The sequence below is a fragment of the Bison bison genome, unplaced genomic scaffold (assembly GCF_000754665.1).
Source record: "Bison bison bison isolate TAMUID 2011002044 unplaced genomic scaffold, Bison_UMD1.0 scf7180017864201, whole genome shotgun sequence".
NCBI lineage: Eukaryota > Metazoa > Chordata > Mammalia > Artiodactyla > Bovidae > Bison > Bison bison.
In genome coordinates, this window is record NW_011494773.1 from 3,335,743 (window position 1) to 3,361,532 (window position 25,790).

Sequence of the window (25,790 nt, forward strand, 5' to 3'; positions counted from 1 at the left end):
TAGGCCATAAGGGTGGTGTCATCTGTATATCTGAAGTTATTGATATTTCTCTCGGCAATCTTGATTCCAGCTTGGGCTTCTTCCAGCCCAGCGTTTCTCATGACGTACTCTGCATAGAAGTTAAATAAGCAGGGTGACAATATACAGCCTTGACGTACTCCTCTTCCTATTTGGAACCAGTCTGTTATTCCATGTCCAGTTCTAATTGTTGCTTCCTGACCTGCATATAGGTTTCTCAAGAGGCAGTTCAGGTGGTCTGGTATTCCCATCCCTTTCAGAATTTTCCACAGTTTATTGTGATCCACACAGTCCAAGGCTTTGGCATAGTCAATAAAGCAGAAATAGATGTTTCTCTGGAACTCTCTTGCTTTTTCGATGATCCAGTGGATGTTGGCAATTTGATCTCTGGTTCTTCTGCCTTTTCTAAAACCAGCTTGAACATCTGGAAGTTCACAGTTCACGTATTACTGAAGCCTGGCTTGGAGAATTTTGAGCATTACTTTACTAGCGTGTGAGATGAGTGCAATTGTGCAGTAGTTTGAGCATTCTTTGGCATTGCCTTTCTTTGGGATTGCAATGAAAACTGACCTTTTCCAGTCCTGTGGCAATTGCTGAGTTTTCCAAATTTGCTGGCATATTGAGTGTAGCACTTTCACAGCATCATCTTTCAGGATTTGGAATAGCTCAACTGGAATTCCATCACCTCCACTAGCTTTGTTTGTAGTGATGCTTTCTAAGGCCCACTTGACTTCACATTCCAGGATGTCTGGCTCTAGGTGAGTGACCACACCGTTGTGATTATCCTTAGCATTAGCCACAATCTACTGTCTTTCCTACCTCCTCTCTCACTGCATAGCTCACATTCCATCTGCTCCCCAGTGTGCACAAACACAAATGCCCTCCCCGCTTTGCCTGTCCTGCCACAGTCAGTCATATTCGCCCTCCAGTACCCTCTGGTGGATGGGGCGTACCACAGAAATAAGCATGTGGGGTCTACAACTAGAGCAGCTGCTGACAACCTACAACCTGCAGGCCAAGTATTCCCACCATCGCTTTTCATAGAATGTTTATTAGAACAAATGAATGAACAGTGCTCATGATTAAAGATGTCAGACAAAAGGAGTACATATTGTACAGTTTCACTTATATAAATCTAGAAAGTGCAAATGAACCTGTAGTGACAAAGTAGATCTTTGATTACCTAGAGAGAGGCATGGGAAAAGGGATTATAAATTGATGCAAGGAAACTTTTGGGGGTGAAGGATATTGTCCTTATCTTGATTGAGTAATGATTTCATTCATCTATTCGTATGTCAAAAGTTGTCAAATTGATCATCTTAGATATGTGTGATTTATTATTTCTTAATTGTACCTCACTTTAAAAGAAAACATTGGTTACATTCCCAACAGGTGTTCCCATTGTCTCAGCCTTGGTTACTCTGAAGAGTTGTCTAGTTGCTCAGTTGTGTCCAACTTTTTTGCGACCCCATGGATCGTAGCCCTCCAGGCTCCAATGTCTATGGAAATCTCCAGGCAAGAATACTGGAGGGGGTTGACGTTTCCTTCTCCAAGGGATCTTCCCAACCCAGTGATCAAACCCACGTCTCCTGCATTGCAGGCAGAGTCTTTACTACTGAGCCACCAAGGGAAGACCATTCAGTTCAGTTCAGTTCAGTCGCTCAGTCATATCTGACTCTTTGCAACCCCATGGCCTCCAGCACACCAGGCCAATTAAAAGGGAAGACCATTACTCATGTCATAATAGAGAGGCCACTGGAGTGATTTCCCAGAGTCCCAGACTCCCACTCTGTTACTAGTTCTAGGAATTTGGTCACGTCACTTAACCTTTTCCTGCCTTTTAACCTTAGTCAAAGATAAAACAGGACTGGACTTGATCATCTTCAAGTCACCTTCTGAATTTCTAGAGTTCTCTCATCCCCATTTTACGGGTTCGTTGCACAGGTATTTGGGGGTACCTGTGCTTACTCAGGTAGTACGTTAGTGGTACGTGTCTCCCCTTCCTTTGTTGTAGGTGATGCCTTGCCTGTTAAGCTTGCTTCTTTCCTGTGTGTTTCGTCCCTCTTTGAAACTGCAGGGGCTCATCTGATACAATATTCCTTTATAGAAGCAGAGCACGGGCTGCTCAGTTTCTTTGTTTGGCTAAATTACCCATCTGAAGTGCACATCATATCATTAGCCTCGCAAATTCATCTTCTCCTTTTCCACATCTAACAATAATAGGATGTTTTTAGTTAGGTTGAAAAATTGTAATTTTAGAAAAGAAATGCCAGGAGAAAATTAGAAATAGAAGCATGTTTTATGAGACTGTGAGAGACTTTAGAATAGAAGATATCACTGGGAAATTTTCCATCTCTTAGGCCCTTGTAAATGACACTGGCTTCACACAGTGGTCTTAAAGTTGAATTCACTCTGAGAGGAATTTGTAAGCTTCTTAAAGCACCCCAAGGTTCATGGCTGAACAATGTTCCCTGGAGAGGAGAGTTTGCTGGAGTTTCTCTAAAGCTCAACTGCTTAAATCTAAATGACCCCAATGCTGGCTTTGCTTATCTCTAGGGAATTTCCTTAGTAACATACCAATGGCGTGAGGATGCTTAAAGGAAAACATTTTTAGTGTTGGGATAAAACAGAGACTGGAGAAATAAGAGGATGACAGTCACATTTAGACAAGCTGGACACATTTGTTATTTATCTCATGTATCTCTTAGCGTAGCTCCTAGATGAAAGCAGTGGTTCATACCAGTTTGCAACTCTGAGACATTGAAAGTTTGCTCAGAGACGTTTAGGTGTGTGCCCAAGGTCCCACAGCTAGTACTTTCCAAGCAGGAATTTGAAGCCAAGCCTGACTAGTTTGAAACCCAGTGTTCTTTCATGCTCTCCCGCCGCCCCATTCACTACTCATTGTGAGGCATTTGGATTATCATTCGACCATTTCCTCACCCTGGTGTTTTTAGTGTGCCATTTTCAGTTTCTTCGGGGTATCTTGGCAGCCTTCAGGAGAGGTTATAGAACTGTGTTGTAATTGCCATGGGCCATTAACTCTGCAAGCTGTCCTGACACCATCGGTGTACAGGAAGGGTGGACCCTCTTGGTTGGATGTGGAGGAATCTCAGCTTTTATTTGACATTAGTTTTTTTTTTTTTCTTCCCTCCTAAGTGGTTTTTGCATGGACTTTGTGGTATTTTTAGGAATTGAGTTTATTTTGGTTTAACAATAAAGAATTGTGGTCTTCGGGACATTTTCTCTTGTGTGAGACTAGAGCTTTTATTTCCTGTCTAACCTTTCCTTTGTGAAATCTGAGTTGCATTTCATTGGCTGGAAAAGGGATTCAGGAATTGGTCTTTGCCTCCAGCCTTGCTCCCCTTTTAAACTTTACACTTGAAGGGCCATAGCAATTTTTCTAAAACTATTGTCTAATCGTATCATTCCCTATGTGGGAATCACTCCCAGTATACTCAAGCGGGCTGCCCTAAAGGTCATGGAGCAGAATGCTCATAGACCAAATTAAGATGTATAATTATGTCGTTCATTAAATCACTTAAAGTGCACAGAAGGAAGGGGAAAGAAATCAGGCAGATGATTACACTTAGGATAATAAGTGAGATGATAAGACTGCTATGCCCAGATCCTTGGTCACAGTGTTCATATAGTTCGCTGTCTGCCGTATCATCCTTTCCTGGTGATGACTGGTTACAAGGACCAGACTTGAGGTTAATAGGGGGGTTACAGCAGCTGGAAGGCAGCTGAGGACATCACACAGTTGTCCTACTGGAGAGCTGGGATGGAGATACAAGAGCAAATAGATCTGGCCACAGCTGTAGCTCACCCATTAGCCTAGTAACCGCATACAGGTTTTATCTGTGTGTCTCAAGCAGAGAAAATATGGGGTCATAATGAGTGTCACTGATGAGCTGATAAATTTAGGGATGAAAACTGTCAATCAGGCTTGTTCTAAGCTTTACAAATGTATTTGGTTTACTGGTCCTCGCATTCCTTTCTATGACATGTACCTCTCTGTTTGGTCCAGTCTTTTTATCTTTATTTAAAATACATATGCTCTTGTTGGGCTTCCCTGGTGGCTCAGACAGTAAAGAATCTGCCTGCAGTGCAGGAGAGCAGGGTTCAATTCCTGAGTCCTGGAGAAGGGCATGGCAACCCACTCCAGTATTCTTGCCTGGAGAATCCCACGGACAGAGGAGCCTGGCGGGCTACAGTCCATAGGGTCACAAAGACTTGGACACGACTGAGCACCTAACACATGCGCATGCTCTCTTTAGGTTCTGTATGTTTGACAGGGGTCAGAGGTTTCCATTTGCTCTCTACACTTAACCCATTGTATGAGTTTTATTCAGCCCATTTGCCTTTATCGTAATCCATAGGAAAATGTGCAAGTGAAAGTCGCTCAGTCGTGTCCGACTCTTTGCGACCCCATGGACTATACAGTCCATGGGATTCTCCAGGCCAGAATATTGGAGTGCGTAGCCTTTCCCTTCTCCAGGGGATCTTTCCAACCCATGAGTAATCCTAAATATTACAGCATTCACACACTACAGCCTATTTAAGATATTTCAAGAGCTCTTTTTTGGTCTAGAAAAGAAGATGCAAAATAGCATTGTATTCCGTATGTTATATGATCCAGTCTGGTACTCTTTTAGTCTCATCTCCCAGTGCTCCTCACCAGCGCCCTCCACTTTCCTGTCACATAGAGCAACACGTATTCCCTGAACTTGCACACCTCTCACTCATCTGCATTATGGCCAGAATGTTCTATGATCTACCTGGAGCACGAGTTCCTGTTAATCCGTTCAGAAGTGTAAGCATGGCTTTTTCTAGGAAGTCTTACTTGAACACCACTATCATTTTAATCCGAAATGCAGGCCAAAAGGCAAACACATGTGCACACACACACACACATGCACAAATACCTCCTCCCTCTCACTGTGCTCCTAAGGTCAAGTATAAGAAGCACATGCTAGCTTTAGAGCACTTAAAACACTATTGCATTTTTTATGCTATTCTTTCCTACATTAGACTCTGAACAGCTTTTATTCAGGGATTTTAATAAATTTCTCCTATTATCCTCAGTCACTAGCCAAAGCCCCACATGTTATAAATGAGCAGTGTTTTCTGAGTTATTGAGTTAATGAATATTTAATAACAAATAAATGAATGCTACTGTGCTACCATTGGGGGGATATTTGTTTTTGGAGTAAGCAGGATGTTTACACTTGTCACTTTAAAATTCAGTCCTTACGAGACTTTCTTTCCCTTCATTTTTTTCCTTTGAATGTTTTATACAAAGTACTATTTATTCCTACTACTTGATTTTAAAAAATCACTTAAATATGCTTTATAAATGAGTAATAATAGCAAGTAGCACTAATCTATTGGGTATGTACTGCGTGTGAGATTATATTAGAACTTCTTTTTCCATTGATCCCAAGGGAACCGGATTAAATGACAACGTTGTATGAATCACAACAAAGATTTGAGGCAGATGGAGCGTGAGTAACTTCAAACAGGATAATTAGATGTAATAAGCACCTAACTACTGTGCCCCCCGTTTCCATGTTACAGCGTGTTGGTTCATGCACTGTTTGAATTTCGGTGTCCATAAACTGCGTTTGTGTGCATTCATATCAGTGCATTTTCAGTCATGACTATGTCTCAGCCTTAGATGAGAACTTAAAAAAAGATTGGCACAGTCTCTGGCCACATGAAGTGTGCAGCCACCATGACCTCAAAATCAATGGGAAATAGGTTATTGAGTCCCGGGATGACCCACCTCAACTCCAGCTCGGGTACCCTTGAATTCCCACAAAGCAAGTCCTGGTCCATGTAAATTCACTGAATAATCAAGTACCCCAAATAAGCACATGTCCCTCCCCCAGAAGCATGATCCAGAGTCCACAGGAGTTTTATCTTATCTCATCCATACTGCTCCTGAGGACTTTTCTGCTGCCTCACACACCCACCCTCATTCTCACCCAGCCTGAGAATCAGTTCAGAGAAGCATCTCTGGTTCCCCTGCCAGGGTGCGTTCCCCCAGCTCCACTCCTGCTCCCCACTGCGGGGGCAGCACCAGTGCCTTCACCTGGTCCTGCCTGCACACTCATGCGTTGAACATCCATCCAGAAGGCAGTTTAATATAAGGCTGAAGGCTTGACGCTCAGAGAGACTTGGCTTTGGATCTACGTACTAACAGTTTGCCCTTGGACAGGATAACCTAGTATCCCTATGTGTTAATTCCATCATCTATAAAGTGGGGTCAGAGTTCTTACTTCACAGTTCTTCCTTCTCAATCCCAACACAAACTGTAATGGTTAACTATCCTGTTATGGTGTAAGTTAAGTATAAGACAGTTATGTATTAAGCCCAACGCAAAGTATAACAGTTATTTCTTGTTCCATCATCCCTCCTGCTGTCCCGCAGCCCTTCACCCTATTCATCCTATGCCATCTCTGGGACGAATTACCCTCTGGAATGGGCGAGGACTCCATTTTAGTGCCCTACATTCTAAAAGACCCACTATTAGCAAAAGGAGTGTGGAAAGAAAGCACTGTTTAGAGTCTTAGAAAATCTGAGCTTGCTTTTGGGTTAGAGAATAGTAGAGGGAGCTGTGAGGTTGTGTTCTGGCTCCAAGGGACCCATGCTGGGTTGAAAGGTCATCTGAGTAGATAGTGTAATGAGCCATAAGCAATATGATTTTAACAGCCACTGAAGTTGATCTCAAATGCTAATATGTTGTCTAATGAAGATATTTGGCTCGTGGGAAGGTTGAGGTATATGAAGAAAGCGCTGCTGTTGGAGTCACAGGGATAGAGGATTGAATCTGGTTTCTGCTACTTTCAATCTAAATGGTCTTATCCATGTTGCTTAAGCTCTCTGAGCCTCAATTTTTCCCCTGTAAAATAAGAGGAATTCAAAACTTCATACAGTATTAGACAGCTTTGCTCATGAGAGTTAAGTGGGATGTAGAAAACCGGTGCTTGGTCCATCTCCTGTTTTTGTTTTTAGTGGCTCAGGCATGTCCCACTCTTTGTGACCCCATAAACTGTAGCCCGCCAGGCTCCTCTGTCCATGGGATTTCCCAGGCACAAATACTGGAGTGGGTTGTCATTTTCTTCTCCTGGGACTCTTCTTGACCCAGGGATCAAGCCCATGTCTCCTGCATTGGGAGGCAGATTCTTCACCTCTGAGCCACCAGGAAAGCCCTTGGTCCGTACTAGGTAGCCTGTAAACAGCAGATATTTTTGGTTCTACCTCCTTGTTTCTTTTTCAACCAATAGTGGAGAGGGAAGAAGGGAAGTTGGGGAAGAGGAAGAGGGGAGAGGAGAGGAAGGGAGAGAAGAAACGTTCGTGAAAACTATCATTTTCGTGCAGATGTCAAGTTTCAAGTTGATTTTGTGATGTGATGGTGTTGCATTAAGGATGTCTCCCATCATACAAAACTGTTCAAGTATCACTTTGCTGTGGGCTTCTATTTCAGGCCTTGAATGAGGGTTTCCTAATCATATACATGGTAGCAAGAAAGATGCTTAAACCATCACTTTAATTGGTAATATTCCCTTAGCATGTAGTAGCCACCTATCACTCTGAAATTTTACACACAGTATCTTGATTCATACTCAGAAAACCTTGAGAAGTAGTTCCTGTTCTTGTTCTCTACTATAGAGTAGACAAAAATAGAGTTCTAGGGAGTTTAAGGAATTGGTGTGGAGAGTTTCAAAGTGGCAATATTTGAATTAGATTTTGAGAGCGCACAGGGTTAAGCTATGATGAAATAACTGGGAGCAAGCTGGTGCAGTTGGAGTGCTATATTTGGTAGGAGAAGTGAGGTTATAAAAATTTATGCTGGGGCCAGATCCCCAAGGACTCTGGATGCTTTCATTGTACCTAAACATTTAGTGCCCTTTGGAGAGTTTCAGTGGGAACTGTCATGAAGACATTTCTGTTGAAGGATAGTAGTTCTGACCACTGTGTGGTTGATAGACAGGTATTGCTAGAGTTGTGCTCACACAGAGAGAACAGACTCAGGCAGAACACGGGAGGTCGAACTGCCTGGCCGGGCTCTGGTTTGGGTGCAGGAGGTGTGGATAAAGAAAACTCCAAGATGACTGCCAGCTTAATGGCCTGCAGAACTGGGTGGACATGACCTTAAGAGGTCATTTCTCTTTCCTGGAGGAAAGAGAGGGTTGGGAAAATAGAGTGTGTCTAGGAGAAAACCTGGGAAAAATGAAATAGGAAAACGAGAGTTGAGAAGTCAAGGTTGGCAAAAGACAACATGTCTGGAGTCCCAGAATCTGAATTCTTAATGTTATCCACAGATGCTTCTTATCAAGTGTAAAATGTGAGATCTACCGGCCTAGATTACTTCCTAACAGCTCTGAAAAATCTGAAAAGTGATAATACCGTTCCATGCATGTAAATGGCAGCCCGCTGGGTGAGATGTGCTTCCTGTCAGCCTATACGAACTGAGGAGTATATTTTAGTAAAGTGGGAAGGAAACCCAGATAATTTCCAAAATGCATACTTCTAAACATTTTGATTTGTTCTTTGTTCTGGCAGCATTTTAGAGATTAAAAATCTTAAGAGTTTTATTATTTTTTTCCAGAAGAGAGATTTGCCTCTGAGCAATTTGACAAACATTGAGATTCCTCTTAATCTCTTGCTTTCCCGTCATTTTCTCTGTGTGTCTCTCTTCTCCTGTTTTATTTTGCCTTCTGTTTTTTCCCTCTGCCTTTCTTCATCTTCTCTCCACCCAGAAATGAAAAGTGTTTCCATTGATTTAGTAGTTATGCATTTTTTCCCTTGAGGGCGTGTGTAGAATATTTCACTGTGGGGATTCATCCTTGTTGTTTTTGCTCAGTTGTGTCCGACTCTGCGGCCCCATGGACTGCAGCATGCCAGGCTTCCCTGTTCTTCACTAACTCCCAGAGTTTGCTCGTGTCCATTGAGTCAGTGATGCTCTCCGAGCGTTCGTCCTTAGCCATCCTTAGTCCAGTTCAGTTCAGTTCAGTCACTCAGTCATGTCCGGCATTTTGCGACCCCATGAATTGCAGCATGCCAGGTCTCCCTGTCCATCACCAACTCCTGGAGTTCACTCAAACTCATGTCCGTCGAGTCCATCCCTTGGCTAAGAGCGGCTATAGAGCATAGTCTTTAAGGGCCAATTGGAACCAGGTTGCCAGTTTCAGATCCCAGCAATGATTGCTTACATGGCCCTAGAGAATTGACTGAACGTTTTTCTGCCTCGGTTTCCTCAAGTTCAAGTGTGGACATTGGCAGCTCAGCTCTGCTCAGTTGCACTGCAGTCAGAAGTGCCTGCCCATATCTTCTTGGTTCTGCCCATCGTGGTTCTGCTGCAGCCCAGCTGTGTGTCCTCTTCACTTCTGGACCCGGGCTGAAGAAGAGGCCCTAATATGTCACCTCGAAGATTGTGGCAAGGGGAAAAGAGAGCTGGATGTGACGTGATGGCTCTTAAACCTTCTATGTGGCCTGAGACACTTCTGCTCACCTTTCTTCGGTTATGAAGCAAGCCACACAAAATGTGTGACTTAACAGGATAGGAAATGCAATCCTCCAGAGAGGACAGATTCATTTAGGAAAAGGTTGGTAGGAAGGGGCAGCACATACTGTCAACAATACAATCAACTTCTATAACTATGGGATTAATCTATTAGTTAGTGAAACACTTAGAATGGTGTCCAGGGACTAGTGTCTGGTAAGTAAAATATATGTGTTAGCTATTTTTAATAGAGTCTAATAGGAGTATAAAAAGAAGAAGAAATGTTTTCATTCACCCTTCAACTTTGAAAATCCACTGTACTTGCCAAGGACAGTACTGTTGAGAGTTGAGAACAATATAGAAATGAAGGCCTTGGTCTCTGCTTTATATGAACTGCATGCGCTGTGCTTAGTCATTCAGTCGTGTCCGACTCTGTGACCCCGTGGACTGTAGCCCCCCAGGCTCCTCTGTCCATGGGACTCTCAAGGCAAGAATACAGGAGTGGGCTGCCATGTCCTCCTATAGAGGATCTTCCCAACCCAGGGATCAAACCCAGGTCTCCCTCATTGCAGGCCCATTCTTTACTGTCTGAGCTACCAGGGAAACATATGCACTATATGGTCCTGTGTAAAAAATAAATATGAAGAGAAAAGGATAGTTGATGACTCTGATTTCTTTTAAGATCCCCATCTCCAGGGTACCCAGGGAAAACATCTATACCCAGTGCTGCCACACATTTGGTTTTTATTTGTTCAACTCTTCCAGCAGCCTGTGAACTGTTGGCTTACAGTAAGCATGTCTTTTTTGTCTTTGTACCTTCAGAAACTTCCACAGTGCTGTTATAGCATGAAGTGAACCTCTCCATTAAACTGATCTTCCTTTATACAGTGTGGAGGTGGGATGGTGGTTTTGTCCTCTTCATTAGGAACAGTTTCCTTTTCCAAATCGAGTCAGGAATTCAGAGTACATGGATAAAGCACTGAGCAGTCTGAGGTTAACTTCCATACTGTACCCACCCAAAGCGTTGCACAGAGGTATGAAGACAGCACAAGGAAAGGAGTCCTGGTGGCCAGAGAAGCTTCTTTGCATGGCTTACCCAAGGCCACGCTTCGCTGCACAAGGAGCCTGTTGCATTTATATTACTTAAGGGAGACAAATGCATTTGAATGAAAATATTTGATCTATTTGTGTTAATGCTCTGGTTTTAATGTTTTTCCTCTGTGTGCTTGCTTTGAAGTTTTATTTTGGTAAGGACCATAGAGAGATGATATTTCTGGTGAGATGGGGAGCTATAATGTCTCAGGTTTTCAAACTGACATGCACATTAGTTTAGTATGGAGAAGGATCCTCGTCTCAGTGAACTAAGACCAGAATAGAGTGATGGTTCTGCTAATCCAGTCTCCCGGATCCCCCGGGTGCACAAACCAGACCTTAATGGGATAAGAGGGTCCACCCAGGTGACAGCATCCTTCTGTGTGGCAACTGCCTGTGTCCGAGGTGGGTGATCAGCTAATGTCGTCAATCTCATAAGCCAACAGACCTTGTGATTACCATCCCAAGAAGACAGGCTAGAAATGCCATTCCTTTCCTGTTCTTACCATAGATTTAGTACATTCTGTTTTGGGAAGGAGGTGCTGCAGACATGGGTATTGATATGGAAATGCCATTTCACAGAACTCTTTGTTTGGGGTATTCTTTTTTTTTTAAAGCCAGTAACTATATCTTTATATTTAAAATAAAGGCCCCCACCTTGGATGTGGTAATTATTAAAAACATAGAGCCTGAAGGGACTTTGGGTATGGAGACCATATCTCTTAACTTTGGTCTTGAATCGACCTAAATTAATTAAAAATGGTGGTTGAGCTTCCCTGGAGGTCCTGTGGTGCAGGCTCTGTGCTTCCAATGCAGGGGGCACAGGTTTGATCCCGGGCCAGAGAACTGAGATCCCACATGCTGTGTGGCATGGCCCAGAAAAAAAGAATATACAGAGAATAAATAAATAATAATAGATCTTACATTAAAAAAATAAAATGATGGTGATGGCACTTTCTCAGCAGCCCTCCACGGTCCTCATGGTCCTCGTGGGTCCCCGGGGTCAACAGTGCAGTGGTTGTTCTAAAAGACCTGGGCCACTTTCTCCCCATCTCAAACTGCTAATTCACGGCCTCAGCTCCCGCGTGTGCCCTTAGTGCTGATTTCAGACCACGGTCCCCAGTCCTCCGTGGACTTCATAGACTTCAGGCAGCTAGAGGTCAATAAGAAGAGCACTCTCTATGGAGTCAGAAGCCTGGACTCTTGATTTCCTGCCATGATATAACAGCCTTGTGACCTCGGGAAAGTCGTGTAACCTCTCTGGATCTCATCAGACAAGTGGTACAACCCATCTCACAGGGTGGTTGTTCCGTGTAAGTGACTAGGGAGGAAGGGAGCATGTGCCACCTGTTTCATCACAGTCTTCATCCTCTTGGGAGCACAGAGGCTGAGACAAAGACTTGGGTCAGGCGCTTTGCTTGGCAGAGATCCCATAGGTAGGAATGCAGGAGCAGAGAGAAGGAGCGGGAAGAAGACAGACCGACGTGAGCGTCCACAGTCAAGGATTCCGCCCTGAGCCAGGTGCAAGTGGGGCAGATGAAAGGTGCCATGACGCGCACCTCCGAGAGCTGTCTGTCCCATGGACGGGAGGTCAGGACATTTGTCCTTCAGCTCCGTCCCTGCCCCTGTGGGCCAGCCCCCACCCCATTTGTACCTCTTGTGTGCAGACAAGGAGAAGGCCCGGGAGCTGGCTCTGCTCGAGGTGGGAACGGTCAGACTGGGTGGGAGGTGGTGTGTCACAGTAACTGCTCGCTGCCCTGTGGCTGAGATCTGAGCTTGGCTGAGTGGACGTGATGTGGGGCCTTGAAAGTGTCACCTGCTGGGGCACCAGCATGTGGGGGTGTGTTTACCCTTCACGTGCATTTCCAAGATTAGCTTTTACCTTCTTCTGGCTTTATTAATAAGTCCTAAGTGCTGGGACTAGGAAAAGGAAATGGCAACCCACCCCAGTATTCTTGCCTGGAGAATCCCATGGACAGAGGAGCCTGGTGGGCTGCTGTCCATAGGGCTGCACAGAGTCGGACATGACTGAAGTGACTTAGCATGCATGCATGCATTGGAGAAGGAAATGTCAACCCACCACAGTGTTCTTGCCTGGAGAATCCTGTGGACAGGGGAGCCTGGTGGGCTGCCGTCTATGGGGTCACACAGAGTCGGACACAACTGAATCGACTTAGCAGCAGCAGCAGGTGCTAGGTCTGGATCCTAGTCTCGGGAATTGAAAAGGTGAAGTGAAATCAGGTGCTACTTTTCATCGACCCCCCCCTCAGATTAGATTTTCTGTTTCGAATTAAGCAGTGTTCCCCATTTCCTCCGTGTTCTTTACCTGGACTCACCTGGACTCACTCCTCCTCATTCACCTGGACTGGGACAGTCTAGGGGCGTGACCCTGATGCAGCCACGAGAAGCAGAGATTTTGCAGGTGGACTGACTGGGGGTTGAGTCCCCTAGCTGTGTGACCTTGACCTTGTGGTGCTTTGCTCTACTTCTTTGTTTGTAAAATTGGGTAAACTGTATCAGCCTCATAATATGAACCTAAATAAGATCATGTGTGCAATGTACTTGGTACTTCCTTCATTCCAGTTTGAGTTTCCCAGAAGGATACATTTTCTTTTGGCTGGGAAAAAATATATGTATGTTTTGTATATATCTTTACTGTGCCTATATGAATACATATGGAGAAGGCAATGGCACCCCACTCCAGTACTCTTGCCTGGAAAATCCCATGGATGGAGGAGCCTGGTAGGCTGCAGTCCATGGGGTTGCGAAGAGTTGGACTCAACTGAGCGACTTCCCTTTCACTTTTCACTTTCATGCATTGGAGAAGGAAATGGCAACCCACCCCAGTGTTCTTGCCTGGAGAATCCCAGGGACGGGGGAGCCTGGTGGGCAGCCATCTAGGGGGTTGCACAGAGTTGGATACGACTGAAGTGACTTAACAGCAGCAGCATGAATACGTAGGTAGTGTTTTGATTTATGTCTGTTGCCTGGTGTCATTTAGTTTCAAATGTGTCTAATTCACTCAGCTGCCAAAAGGCAACGTTCAGGTATCTCTGCTCTCCTTCCATTTCTTCCTCCATCTTCAACAAATTTACTCTCATTTATTTGTTCTTCTGCTTCTGTGTATTTACTTCTTAATTCAATTATATATATTTATTACCATATTGAGTATCATCCTGGATTGGTTCAATTCATTCTGTTGCTAAAATACTGCTTGTAACTCTCTTTACCTCCCCTATCATTTCTTCTCCTTTCCTCAGTCTATCTACTAATTTGTTATTTAATTTCTTCAATTCTGTTTATTCACTTGCTGCTTGAGGTTTTTTTTTTTTTTTTTCTATTACGTTGAGTACCTTCTTGGTATAAGACACTCTGCCTCATTGCTAGGGATTACCAAGGTAGCATGTTCTTTCTTAAAGGGCATAAAAGTGGAGGCACTAAGAATTTAAAAAAAAAAAACAACAAAAAAACCTGTAATGCAAGGAAGAGAGTGATGCCTGACAGTATAAAAGTACTGATGAATTAGTGAAGAGGTGACCACTTCCAGCTGGAACGGCCGGAGAAGGCTGAGAAGTGATGGATGGAGGTAGACCAGTCATGAGTGTATATGAAAGAAGACTAGTGAAAGGTGTCTTCTGGCTTTCTTAATCCCTGTTTCGAGCACAATATTAATTATTAGTAATGAACGAGACCTTTCAGTTCATAATTGGACAGTTTAAAATTCTGGTTTTTTTCAACACAAAACGGTCAGTTTACAAGTAAACACTAGTTGGAAATGTATTAGAAGGATGTTAGGAGAGCATATTCTAATGTATAACCTGCTTAAAGTCTCTTTAGCTGAGTCTCTGTCAGCTTCCAAATCTGTGTCTTCAGTGCTAAACAGCAAGATTGCATAGCGAGATCCTAAAGCATAACATTTTTTAAAGCCTTTATTGAATTTGTTACAATATCGCTCCTGTTTTATGTTTGGATTTTGGGCTCTAAGGCATATGGGATGCAAGGGGTGCTCCCAGACCAGGGATCAAACCCGCCTCCCATATACTGGAAGGCAGAGTCTTAACCCCTGGAACTCCAGGGAAGTCCTGGAATAGCATTTTAAATAATCAAAGGAAGACTAATTTATATTAGTTATGTCCTGACAGTGGTAGGAAAAATACTAGTGTATTTTAGAAAGCTCTTTTTTAAAAAAAACAAGAGTAGAATCAGTATCTGCAAAAACATCGTTCTGTCTATCCCTGTGCAGATTGCCCTCATCTCTTGAAAAGTGGCTTCATGGAGAGAGATTATCATGAGAAATCCTGAGATTGTCCTCTGCTCACCCCTCCTAAGCAGGGCTGTAAATTTATGACTTATAGGAGAGATTTGCCAGGAAATTGTGAGCGAGAATTTTTTTCTCATCCTTTGTGGAGTCCTTTGTTCATTTATCTGCCCTGGATTCATTCCATTTCAAAACTGTCCTGCTCCGTTCTCCTGGGGAGGATGAACGTGTCCATTTTACGCTGTGATCACCATGCATAAAGATCCTATTGAATGAGTTGCCAGTGTTTGCTTTGTCGTGTTAGGGCCACTCCTTGTTCAATTCCTAAGGGTGGGCTGGAGCGTGTACCTGAAACCATGCTGGGAAAAAAATTTAAAAAGGAAGGAATGGAGGGAGAGAGGCAGGGGCCAGGGAAGGGGGAAGAAAGGAAGGGAGGGAGGAAGAGGGGAGAGACAGACAGAGGCAGAGACTGGAAAGAAAGCCAACAGAAACTCAGCGACTTTGCGCCATTAGTAGCAGTGGTGGCTTAAGGTGCAAATTAGCCCTGTGCTAAGACAGTCACGCAAGCAGTGAACTCAGCCACACTTATCCCCAGGAGGCTTCCAGGAGATGGTACCAAGTGTGACTGATGTTAGGGAGAAAAGACACAAATAGCAGAGGCATGCTCCCTTGGCTAATAGGATCAGTCGTGTCTTAACTTTTCCTGGAGTCTCTCTCTTCCATCCCCCAGGCTCTCAGCCCAAATCTGGGAGTCATCCTGATGCTTCTCTTTCTCCCTCCTGCTTCTAGTTCACCTCCCAAACCAATCTCCAAGTACTGTTGACCCCACTTCTAAAAGTATATCCTAACCTCACCACTTCTGTTTCTACCGGCGGCCCCCTGGTCCAAGGCATTTTCATTTTTTTTGCCTTAAAGGCAAAGCTCTTTAGTACCTCTCCTTGTCCCGCTGTTGATCTCTTCTGGACCAGTGCATCCATAGCATCTGCAGTGAGTTTTAAAACTTAAATCCAGTCTCGTTCCCTTGTTGAAAACTTCCCAAGGGAAGGAGAGGATTTAAAGCAACATGTAGAGCAGCATTCAGATTCCATAGGGGCTTCCCTGGTGACTCAGATGGTAAAGAATCTGCCTGCAATGCAGGAGACTGGAGTTTTCATCCCTGGATCAGAAAGATCCCCTGGAGAAGGAAATGGTTACCCAATCCAGTGTTCTTGCCTGGAGAATCCCATGAGTAGAAGAGCCTGGCAGGCTGCAGTCCATAGGGTTGAAAAGAGTTGGGCTCGACTGAGTGACTAACACTTTCTAGAACTTTTAGGTTCTAGAGATTGTGATCTGGATTCTGTCTGTACTGCAGCCTTCTCTCCTGCGACACACTCGCCCTTGGGCACAAGCTCCAGACATCATGGGCTTTTTTCTGTTCCTCCAACATGCCAGCCTCATTTTGGGCTTCTCCTCTGGCTGTCCCCATCGTCTCATGCGTTTGCATGCTTGGCTCCTTCTCCAGTGTACCGTCTCACTAAACAGCTCTCCGTCCAACCTGGTACAGGGCCTGAATAGAGTCGTCACCTCCAAGAAGACTTTCCGGAACATTCTGCACTGTAGCCAATCCTCTATTGCCACTCCCCACCCCAATTAGTCTCATCGTATTACCCTGTTCTGCTGCCTTCATAGAACTCAGCCCTGTCTGAAGCTTCTCATGTTCTTTCATTTTAGTTTTACCCTTCATCATCTCCCACCCCAAAGTCGCCTGTGAGCTCTATAAAGGCTGAGGGCCCGGCCTGTCTTGTTCATTTCCACATCCTGCACACCCGGGATGGTGCCTGTGCCAGGCTGATGCTCCCCTGCCTGTGTGCTAAGCTGTCTCAGTCGTGTCCGACTCTGTGTGACCCTGCGGGCTGTAGCCCGCCAGGCTCCTCTGTCCTTGGGATTCTCCAGGCAAGAGCACTGGAGTGGGTTTCCATGCCCTCCTCCAGGGGATCTTCCCCACCCAGGGATCGAACCCCTGTCTCTTACATCCACCTGCATTGTCAGGCTGGTTCTTTACCACTAGTACCAACTGGAAAACCCATGACCGTTTGTTAAGTATGTGGATAGACTCTCCGATGTGTGGTCAGGGGTCACTAGCAGGACGCTGTCAGCACCTGGAAGAGCAGAGCAGAGGGTGAGCACAGGAAAGGAATGGCAGCCCAGAGATGGGCATGCTGCACGTGGTGGGTCTGATGGGGTATATGTGTGCGCGCGTGTGTGGATGGGCACATGCGTGTGCACGTGCGCTCAGTCATGTCTGCCTCTTTGTGATCCCCAGGACTGTAGCCTGCCAAGCTACACTGTCCATGGAACTATTCAAGCCCCGTAAGTATCAGTGCTGGGTTTTGACTAGAGTCTGGCCTCCAGGAGTGACCATGGGCTCACCCTGGATGACTTGGTGGCTTGTCTTTCTCGCATACTCATGGGAAGACGTCCTAATACCAGGCTTCCGGAAGGCCTCCTTTGCTTTTCAGATCTGTTGCAGGAAGTACGGCAGTTCTTCCTGAGTCCTGAGGATTCTGGTGAGGATGAAATGTTTTGAAATGTTTCACCAGACTGGCTCTATAAGTAAATATGATTTAAGCTTTTTCCCCCCAAAATGAATTCTTTTGATTTAAAAAAATTTTTTTTTTTCCCCAAAACAAAACACCTCTCACACTCTGTTGGGTTGTTAGCCCAAAGGAAACAAGCAGAACCGGAAAATTGGGGGGGGGAATGAATAAAATACTTGTTTTCCCTGCTTCCCTGTCACCCTCCTTATTCTTTAGTTCCTCCCTTTTCTTCCTCAGCCCTGCTTTTACTTGCTGAATCTCTCCTCTCTGGAGAGGAAGATTCATAAAATATATGGTTCTCCAGGCTTAGTAAAGTGTGTGTCATAGCTCAGCTAGCCCAACCTAAGGTGCCAGAGGAAATAAGGTAAGTTTTTGGTCTTTAAATATTTTTTGGTGTTCATTAAACCTAATAGAGTCCATTTTGTGTATTTGTCATATCATTTAGGTGTATAATCACATGCATTTCACTGTACCTTTCTAAAGGAGTGAATTTCATCTTTTTTTACTCATTGTAAGAGTCCTGATTCATGTGAAGCAAGTTCCAAGAGAAATCAGGTTGGCGTTCCTTTTCCCTTCCTGCACAAATAGTAAGATGTTCAGTGCGTGTGGTGCAGGTGTTCGTTCCTCTTAATCCCTGCCCTCCTATCCCCACAAAAAGTTCCTAAACGCTACCCACCCACTTTCAGAAATAGCACTTTGTGGAACATGGAAGGAATTTCTACTCCCTGCATATGAGCAAAACCGTCTGGTTTAGTTGGTTTGGACAGGTCTTAGAAGTATATCGACAAATTATTGAAATAAAAAATATTTGGATATTTTGTAGTTTTTCTGGTTATATTGCTCCTGGGGGGAATAACAAATTCATGTAATGTGAATGGTCTGTTAAAAACAACAACAACAACAACACACAACTAAATAGATTCAAAGTAATTAAAACCCACAGTCCACTTTGTGAAGAAGTGTGCCTTTAGTAATGCTCACATGTAGATTTCCCCCACACACTTCCATTCCTATCTTCCAATAGAAGGAACATTCTGCTAATATCTGAGGGTCATCTTCTTTCAAGCCATCAGCAATGATTTCTCTCCCAAAGGGTACTTTTCTCCTAATTTTCACTCTCATTTTATTCTTAGCTCCGGCCTCCTTGAGGTTACTATAGGATAGGTCGAGAAAACAGTCTAGTTTGTGTCCTTCATCCACAATTTTCATTCTCTGTCCCCTGCTTATCAGAGAATCTTCTGTGAGACCAGCCTTAACTACAAGAGAGGATGCTACCCGAGTTTGCAGTGAGTTTGTACTGAACGGGCATTGGTATGGCATTACTCAAAGGATTCATGGAAAGCTCTCTGTTCTGCAATAACAAACGGATTCAGTGCTCCACTTTGTTGACTGCTACAGCCCCACCATCTCCATCTTCGTTTTGCATCTTTACTCCAGTCATGGGTGTCATTACCTGGAAAATTCAGCTAAGGGGTGTCAGACAACTTGTTAGTTTCCTGTATTTAGATAAAACATTGATGATCTCAGCAGTCTAAAGGGCCTCAAAAGATTGCTTTGTGATCAATATTTATTACGTAAACTATAAGAAAAAAAGGAGATGCATGTAATATGTACCCAACTGCAGATCATACTTCTCCAAATTACTAAAAAGAAAAGGACAGTGCTGGAAAATCAATAGCTTTGATTTATATATATATATATATTTTTTTTTTACATTCTCACAAGTTACGTTTTAAAGCTCAGCTTAAACAATGATTTCTTCCTTATCTGGACCATCGTTTACTTAACAGTACAGAGCTCTTTCCATTTGTTGTTTTACTGACACTTTGCGCTTGAATCTGCCAAAGAAGTTGTCCCAGACTAACTCCTCTTATTACTGAAACCTGTCCCTTGGTCTGTTTCGATTTTCAGCTGGTGTCTGCTTCTTGCATCACTTATCAATCCATTTTTATGCTTAGGCTACCAGTTAGGCGTGCTCTTCCCCTCTATTTGTGAACATTTCCAGCTGAGTTTAAACCTCACTTTCCTTCTAGTAGGACAAATTGACCTTTTTGGCTTGATTAAAGATAAACGCCGTTGACTCTCCACTTTGGGAGGCCAAGCATTTTCCAGAAGCCTACTGAGATTTCTCTATTTATTGCTTGAAAAATAAATATCAAACAGTACTTGTTTCTCTGCCATTTTAAGGAGATGAGCGTCAATCTTTTTCCCCCACTCTTAGAGCAGTGAGGATTAGGGGGGTTGGAGATATCGAGTATAATTAAACTGCAGGGCATGGGGCAGACACATATCACTCCTAGACCTGTACTTGATGAGATCACGAACAGTGCTACCTAACCAGCTAAAATGTAGGAAAAGCCTGTTACAGTGTATAGATTTTAGATAATATCAAAGACAGGCATACTTAATGGAGGCTAAGATTGAGTATTAAATTCTTTGTTATAGAATTATTTTTTTTTTTCTCAAGATTCACAGGTCTCATGGCAGCATCATTGAATTCTGGGTATATGTGGTCCATTCTAAGTTTCTTCACTGAATTCTCAGAATTTTTATAAATATGGATTGCCCTTGGAGTATAGGTACCTTCTGAAAAAAACACAAATTACCGGCTGAAGACCTTGTGATTAAAAGAAACCTTTGCACTTTGAGAGCCTGTTTGCTTTTCAAGAAAGAAATTTCAACAAACTGCAACTACTATCATAACTCTTAATAACCAGAACTTAATGGAAATGCTAATTACTCAACATTAAAGGGTCTAGTTTAAAATTACCCATCCTAAAAGAGCTCTACTCAAGTGATACTCTGTTTTTTTTTCTCCCCTAAACAACAGAATATCTTCAGTCTTGGAGGTAGAGGACTGGGAAGACTAGCTAATGAAAGTTATATAATAAGTTTCAAAATGACTTAGATAAGAGTATACTGACCTTATTTTGATTGTTTCTGAAGAAATAATGATCTAGGTAGACATCAGTTATTCAACAAGCACTCATTAAAGCTCCTACTGTGTGCCTGGCCCTGTGCTCCTATATGCTGGAGTGGAGTGTGTGGTCTTCTGAAATATTCCAAATGCCTACTATCCATAGATACCAATCCATGTATTGCCCAGTTAGATGTTTCATCTCTTATTTTTTTGCAAGTTATTTCCAGAAATAAGACTTTCCATATACTAAGACTAATGTAGGAAGATTGAAGCAGCATCTTTCTGCAAGGGATCAGCTATGTATGTAGAGAGAGCAAACTTTTTCTAAAGAGTTCTGGTTCTACGCAATCTTCTTTGCCTTTTCAACTTACATCTCAATTCTGTAGTGAATGAAACATGATATTCTTCTCCCCTTCATCTGTTTTGATGCCTCAATGTTTGTCTTGCCAACTCCTGCCCCTAAATACCATAATTTATCACAATACCTGATTCTTCCAAGGATTCACTTGAACGTCATCTTGAGCGTCTTGATTATGAATCCTCTGGGATAGTTTGGTTTGTTCCTTTATTTAGTGGCACATTTTACTAAATATTCTTTTCACCTAAACAAGTTCAGTTTTGGAATTTTGCATTATTTCATTTTTTAGGTCTTTGTATCTTTTTGGAAGATGATGAACAGTGAATAAGTCTGAGGCCCATTGTATTCCCTTCAGGAGCATTATTTATAATGGAGTTTAGACCTTGACATTATTATTATTGTAATGATTACCATTGCGATTCATATGGTCACTGAATTCTGGTAAGACCATGGGTTAATGGAAATGTCAAATTAAAAACATAGATTGTAGAGCTCTTTTCTCATCCAACTCTGAAAGCCAGACTGGTGTATTATGCCTGAGTGATCAAATGGTTCTAAAAGAATGTATAATGAATTTCCTGTGTCTTCAAGAAATTCACCTGAAGTCTAAGACTTTGGGAAACAGAATGACAGCTGACTACTATTTCCTGTAAATATTGCATTGCCATTTAAAATGTCTTGTACCTACAGATAAAAGAGGATACTTATTTGTTACTGTCCATTATGATTCAGTTGAAATTTTGCACTGGGGACTTCTGCAGAGTGTCCCTGAGACTCACATGGGCTCTGGAGGGGGTTGACTGCCTGAGCATTGCTGGGTGATATGCACCAGTGTGGCTCTGACAACTCTGATGCCATGAACACTACTTTTAAGACTGATCCTAACTTTGGCACTTACCACTGCCCTTAGGCAAAGGCCCAGAGACCCTGTACGCGGGGCAGAAGCTCAACGACAATGAATGGCACACCGTCCGGGTGGTGCGGAGAGGAAAAAGCCTTAAGTTAACCGTGGACGACGATGTAGCCGAGGGTGAGTAAGCTCTGCGGAACTTTGTCTCTCTCTTCTCTCGGACTCCTCTCGGTCGTTCAGTGAGCAAAGGGTTTTTTGTTTTGAAAATCTTGTATTTTGCTAAACAGAAGTCACATGTCTTGTTCTCTATTGACAAGCTCAGGTAAGACTAAGAACATCTGCCTCTATATTTTCAGAATCCCTTTTCACTGATCTGTATTGCCGAACGTCTCCACTACTATGGTTACATATTGATGGGGCTCTCTCCTTAGGCATGGAGTGTGTGTCTGGAGAAAGGACACAGAGTTCTCGAGATCCTTCTATTGTTCAGTTACTCAAAACCCACTTCAGTCATCCCAAGTGCTAGTCCCTTCCCTTCTGAATGAGTCACTCTCTAGTAGAGGGAGATGGGTAAACAAGAAATTCAAAACTTTATAGGTACAAGTAAGTATCAAAAGCAGTACGTGACACTTAGAAGGTGCTGAATAATTATTCATTTATTTAATGATTTATTTAGTCATTATTAATTGACTGCCTACTGTGTCCCAAGTCCTGCTTTAGATGGTGCTGGGAATGTGGTGGTGGGCAATTAGGCAAGTCCTGGGTCTGGTGGAATTTACATTCTAGGAGGGCAAGGAATAAGTGAATGAATCTTTACATACATAAGCGAATATTCAGAGCCTCACTCGAGCAGGAAGCATTTCTTGATAGCCTGGTATATGTCAGGAATATGCTAAGGATTGTGGAAGTTATAAAGGAAGCACACAAGATTACCTGTTTCCTTCAACAGTGAATCAATTTTGTGTATTAGATAAGACTTGGGAATTTGAAAATAAGTCAGGGAATATATAATGAGATGATAATTTGGGTGAGCAAGATTATAATTTTCAATCTGGAGAGAAAAGTATCAATTTGAGCTGGAGAAATCAGGAGTGGTAGATCTTTGGGCAGAATTTGATGGATCATTGAGTAAGATCTAGGACAGAAGAGAGAAGGCGTCTTTAATGCATCTTCAGTTCAGTTCAGTTCAGTCGCTCAGTCCAACTCTTTGCGACCCCATGAATCACAGCACGCCAGGCCTCCCTGTCCATCACCAGCTCCTGGAGTTCACCCAAACTCATGTCCATGGAGTCGGTGATACCATCCAGCCATCTCATCCTCTGTCATCCCTTTCTCCTCCTGCCCCCAATCCCTCCCAGCATCAGGATCTTTTCCAATGAGTCAACTCTTCACATGAGATGGCCAAAGTATCAGAGTTTCAGCTTTAGCATCGGAAGTCCTTCCAAAGAACACCCAGGACTGATCTCCTTTAGAATGGACTGGTTGGATCTCCTCGCATCTTACATGAGGCATTTTAAAATTTATACTCTCCAGTATTCCAGAGCAGTGCATACCTTCTTGTCCATGTGGGAAAGGAAAATGTCAGGCAGGATGGGGTGTTATGTGGAGCGCTGTTGGTGTCAGGAGACCTGGGCCCTAATGCTGATTCTCTGCAGGATTTTGTGAAAGTGACTTACCCTATCTGGGCCTGCGAGTTGAAGTCAGGGGCCTAAGCCATATTTGCAATGTCTTTTATGAATATAACAGTCAAATTTGAGTCAGGATCCTTTGGTTTAATAGTCACTGTCACTAAAATGCCTTATACCTTTGGGATAGAAATAATGCTAAACCTCCCTTTCCTTATTTCCTCATTTTGAAATTCTATTAACACTTCAGACTTCTAAACTTGAAATTCTACTATTGCTAAGGCTGTCTGCAGTATTAAGTTTCTGCCATGTTTGGTTCTGTAATTTAGTTTTATAATTATAAGCCTGAGAGTCTATGCTTATGGAGTTGGGCCTTGTGGTGAGCCGTGTGTGTGAGAGTCAGGAATGAGAGCCTGGGTACAGGCAGAAGATCCACATATATCTAGTACCCAGCTGGCATTAGACGCTGGCTTAGCTGTTTTACACACATCAGCTCCTTTAATCTTCTAAAGTACACCATTGCCTAGCAAGTCGAGTGTTCTTCTTGTCATTTTACGTAAGGGGAGCATGAATTTAGAGGCACGTGTAAGATTAAACTCTAAATTCATGTCTGTGTGATTTGACCCAATCAAACTGCTTGTTAGACGTCACAGTTCATCCTAATAAAATGATTTGTCTTACACCATAGGTGCAGTATAGTGGAATGGATTGGGGTGAGGTGAGGAATACATTTCAGAAGGTAGACAGTGGTACCCACCTCCTTCCTTCCCTCTGGGAAGAGAAACAGAACGCAGCAATAAGCCGTTACCCTCCAATTGTACAGAGACATAACTGAGTATTGGGGGTGAAGTTACTGTTCTATATGCCTGAAGGGTAACTGAGCTTTATGTAATGAATATATCAAAGAGATGTAAAATGCTCGTAAGCTTTAGAACCCCTAGCCAACCTGAATTAATTATTCAACAACTCCCCATGAGGGAGTGCAGAAAGCAGCCCTCAAAGAGAGCTGTGATACACCCCTAGTCCCTCGCTGACTTCTCTGGGTTCAGCCCAGTAAAGCCAACAGTGCTCTTTGCAGCGTGTTTTGAATAAACAGCCACTAGATGGCGACCTCACCCCTCTCTGCAGACAGTGCGTTCCATGTATTTCCATGGGGAAATTATATACCCTGAAATCTAAGAACTGCAGGACTGAGAATATAGTAATGTATATTGTCTCCCTCAGTCATTATTCTTTTATAGAAATTTTAGAATAAAGGTAATTATAAATTGTGCTCTCTCTTAACCACTAATAATTAAACTGCAGGATTAAACCATGGATGCCCAAGTCATTCAGTAATTTGATATTAGAAATTAATGAACCCCAACATACCCCCTACTTTGCTCCTGATGGGAAAAAAAAGGAGCCATGTGGATAAAGAAATTTTGGAGAAGAAAAGAGCTATTTTGCTTATGAGCTGCAGCCTTGGGTTGCTCCTTACAGTGATAAGGGGTTTGGGAATTTTAATTTTAGCTCACAGAAGTCATAAAATCAGGCAATGAAACTAAAATACCACACGGTCTTCAGGTTATTAAGTAGTGTCTTACTGACTTATTTAGAAATGCCTTTCATGCTGTTTAAGGTCCCCCAGGATGTCAGACTTTCAGCTAGTTTGTAGAAATGGATGCAAAGAATAGGTCAGACTCATAAGAAATCAGAAGCTAGGAAAGAAATAGTTCTTAGCCTGGTGGTTTTAATTTATTGTAATATAATGTGTTCCTGGAAAAATACTAAGTTCAGTTGACAGTTAATCAGGATTGATTGATTGATTGGCTGGGCTGGATTTCTATTATTAAGAATAAATTAGGGACTTCCCTGGTGGTCCAGCGGCTAAGACTCTGTGCTCCTGATGCCAAGGGCCTGGGTTCGATCCCTGGTCAGGGAACTAGATCCCACATGCCCAAACTAAGATCTAGTGAGGCCAAATAAAAATAAATATTTTTAAAAATCTTTAGAAAATAATAACAGAATACGTCACATGAGTTATGCTCCTCAGCATGGGGACCCAATGCTTCAGGAACTGCCCACTCCACCTGGAGCTTCTTTCTGGTATAGAATTTCACCTTTTCTTTTCTTTTTTAATTTTAGTCCTCTGGTCCACGTTAGCTTTTTCCTTTCCTTCCCTCACCCTGTATATAGCACATACCATACCAAGCTGTAGAGCATCATTTTCCAAGAAAAATTTTTCATGTTAATAAAAGAAATGTTGAGATCAATTTGGATACAGTAGGTTAAACAAAATGCAGTAGAATTCTTTATTGAAAGACCTGTTAGGAGCCTTTAATATGGTAATATCCCTTGCTCATCATCAAAAATTGCATATGCAGTGTTTGCCCAACTTATTCGGTACCAGAACTTTTAAAAATTTCTAAAGCATTTTACTTTACTAGCTTGTGAGATGAGTGCAAGAAAGCAAAGAAGAACTAAAGAGCCTCTTGATGAAAGCGAAAGAGGAGAGTGAAAAAGTTGGCTTCAAATTCAACATTCAGAAAACTAAGATCATGGCATTTGGTCCCATCACTTCATGGCAAATAGATGGGGAAACA

At 43.0% G+C, this 25,790-nt stretch overlaps 1 protein-coding gene across 4 annotated transcripts in view; it reads left to right on the plus strand.

Moving 5' to 3' along the window:
* The window catches only part of NRXN3 (neurexin 3), a 1,738,382-nt gene that overhangs the window by 756,424 nt on the left and 956,168 nt on the right, over window positions 1-25,790 (plus strand). For all 4 annotated transcript variants that reach the window (XM_010844398.1, XM_010844399.1, XM_010844400.1 and 1 more), the window contains one exon: window positions 21,641-21,760. In XM_010844398.1, coding sequence (XP_010842700.1) covers window positions 21,641-21,760 — 120 coding nt within the window. The remainder of the gene's footprint in view (window positions 1-21,640; window positions 21,761-25,790) is intronic.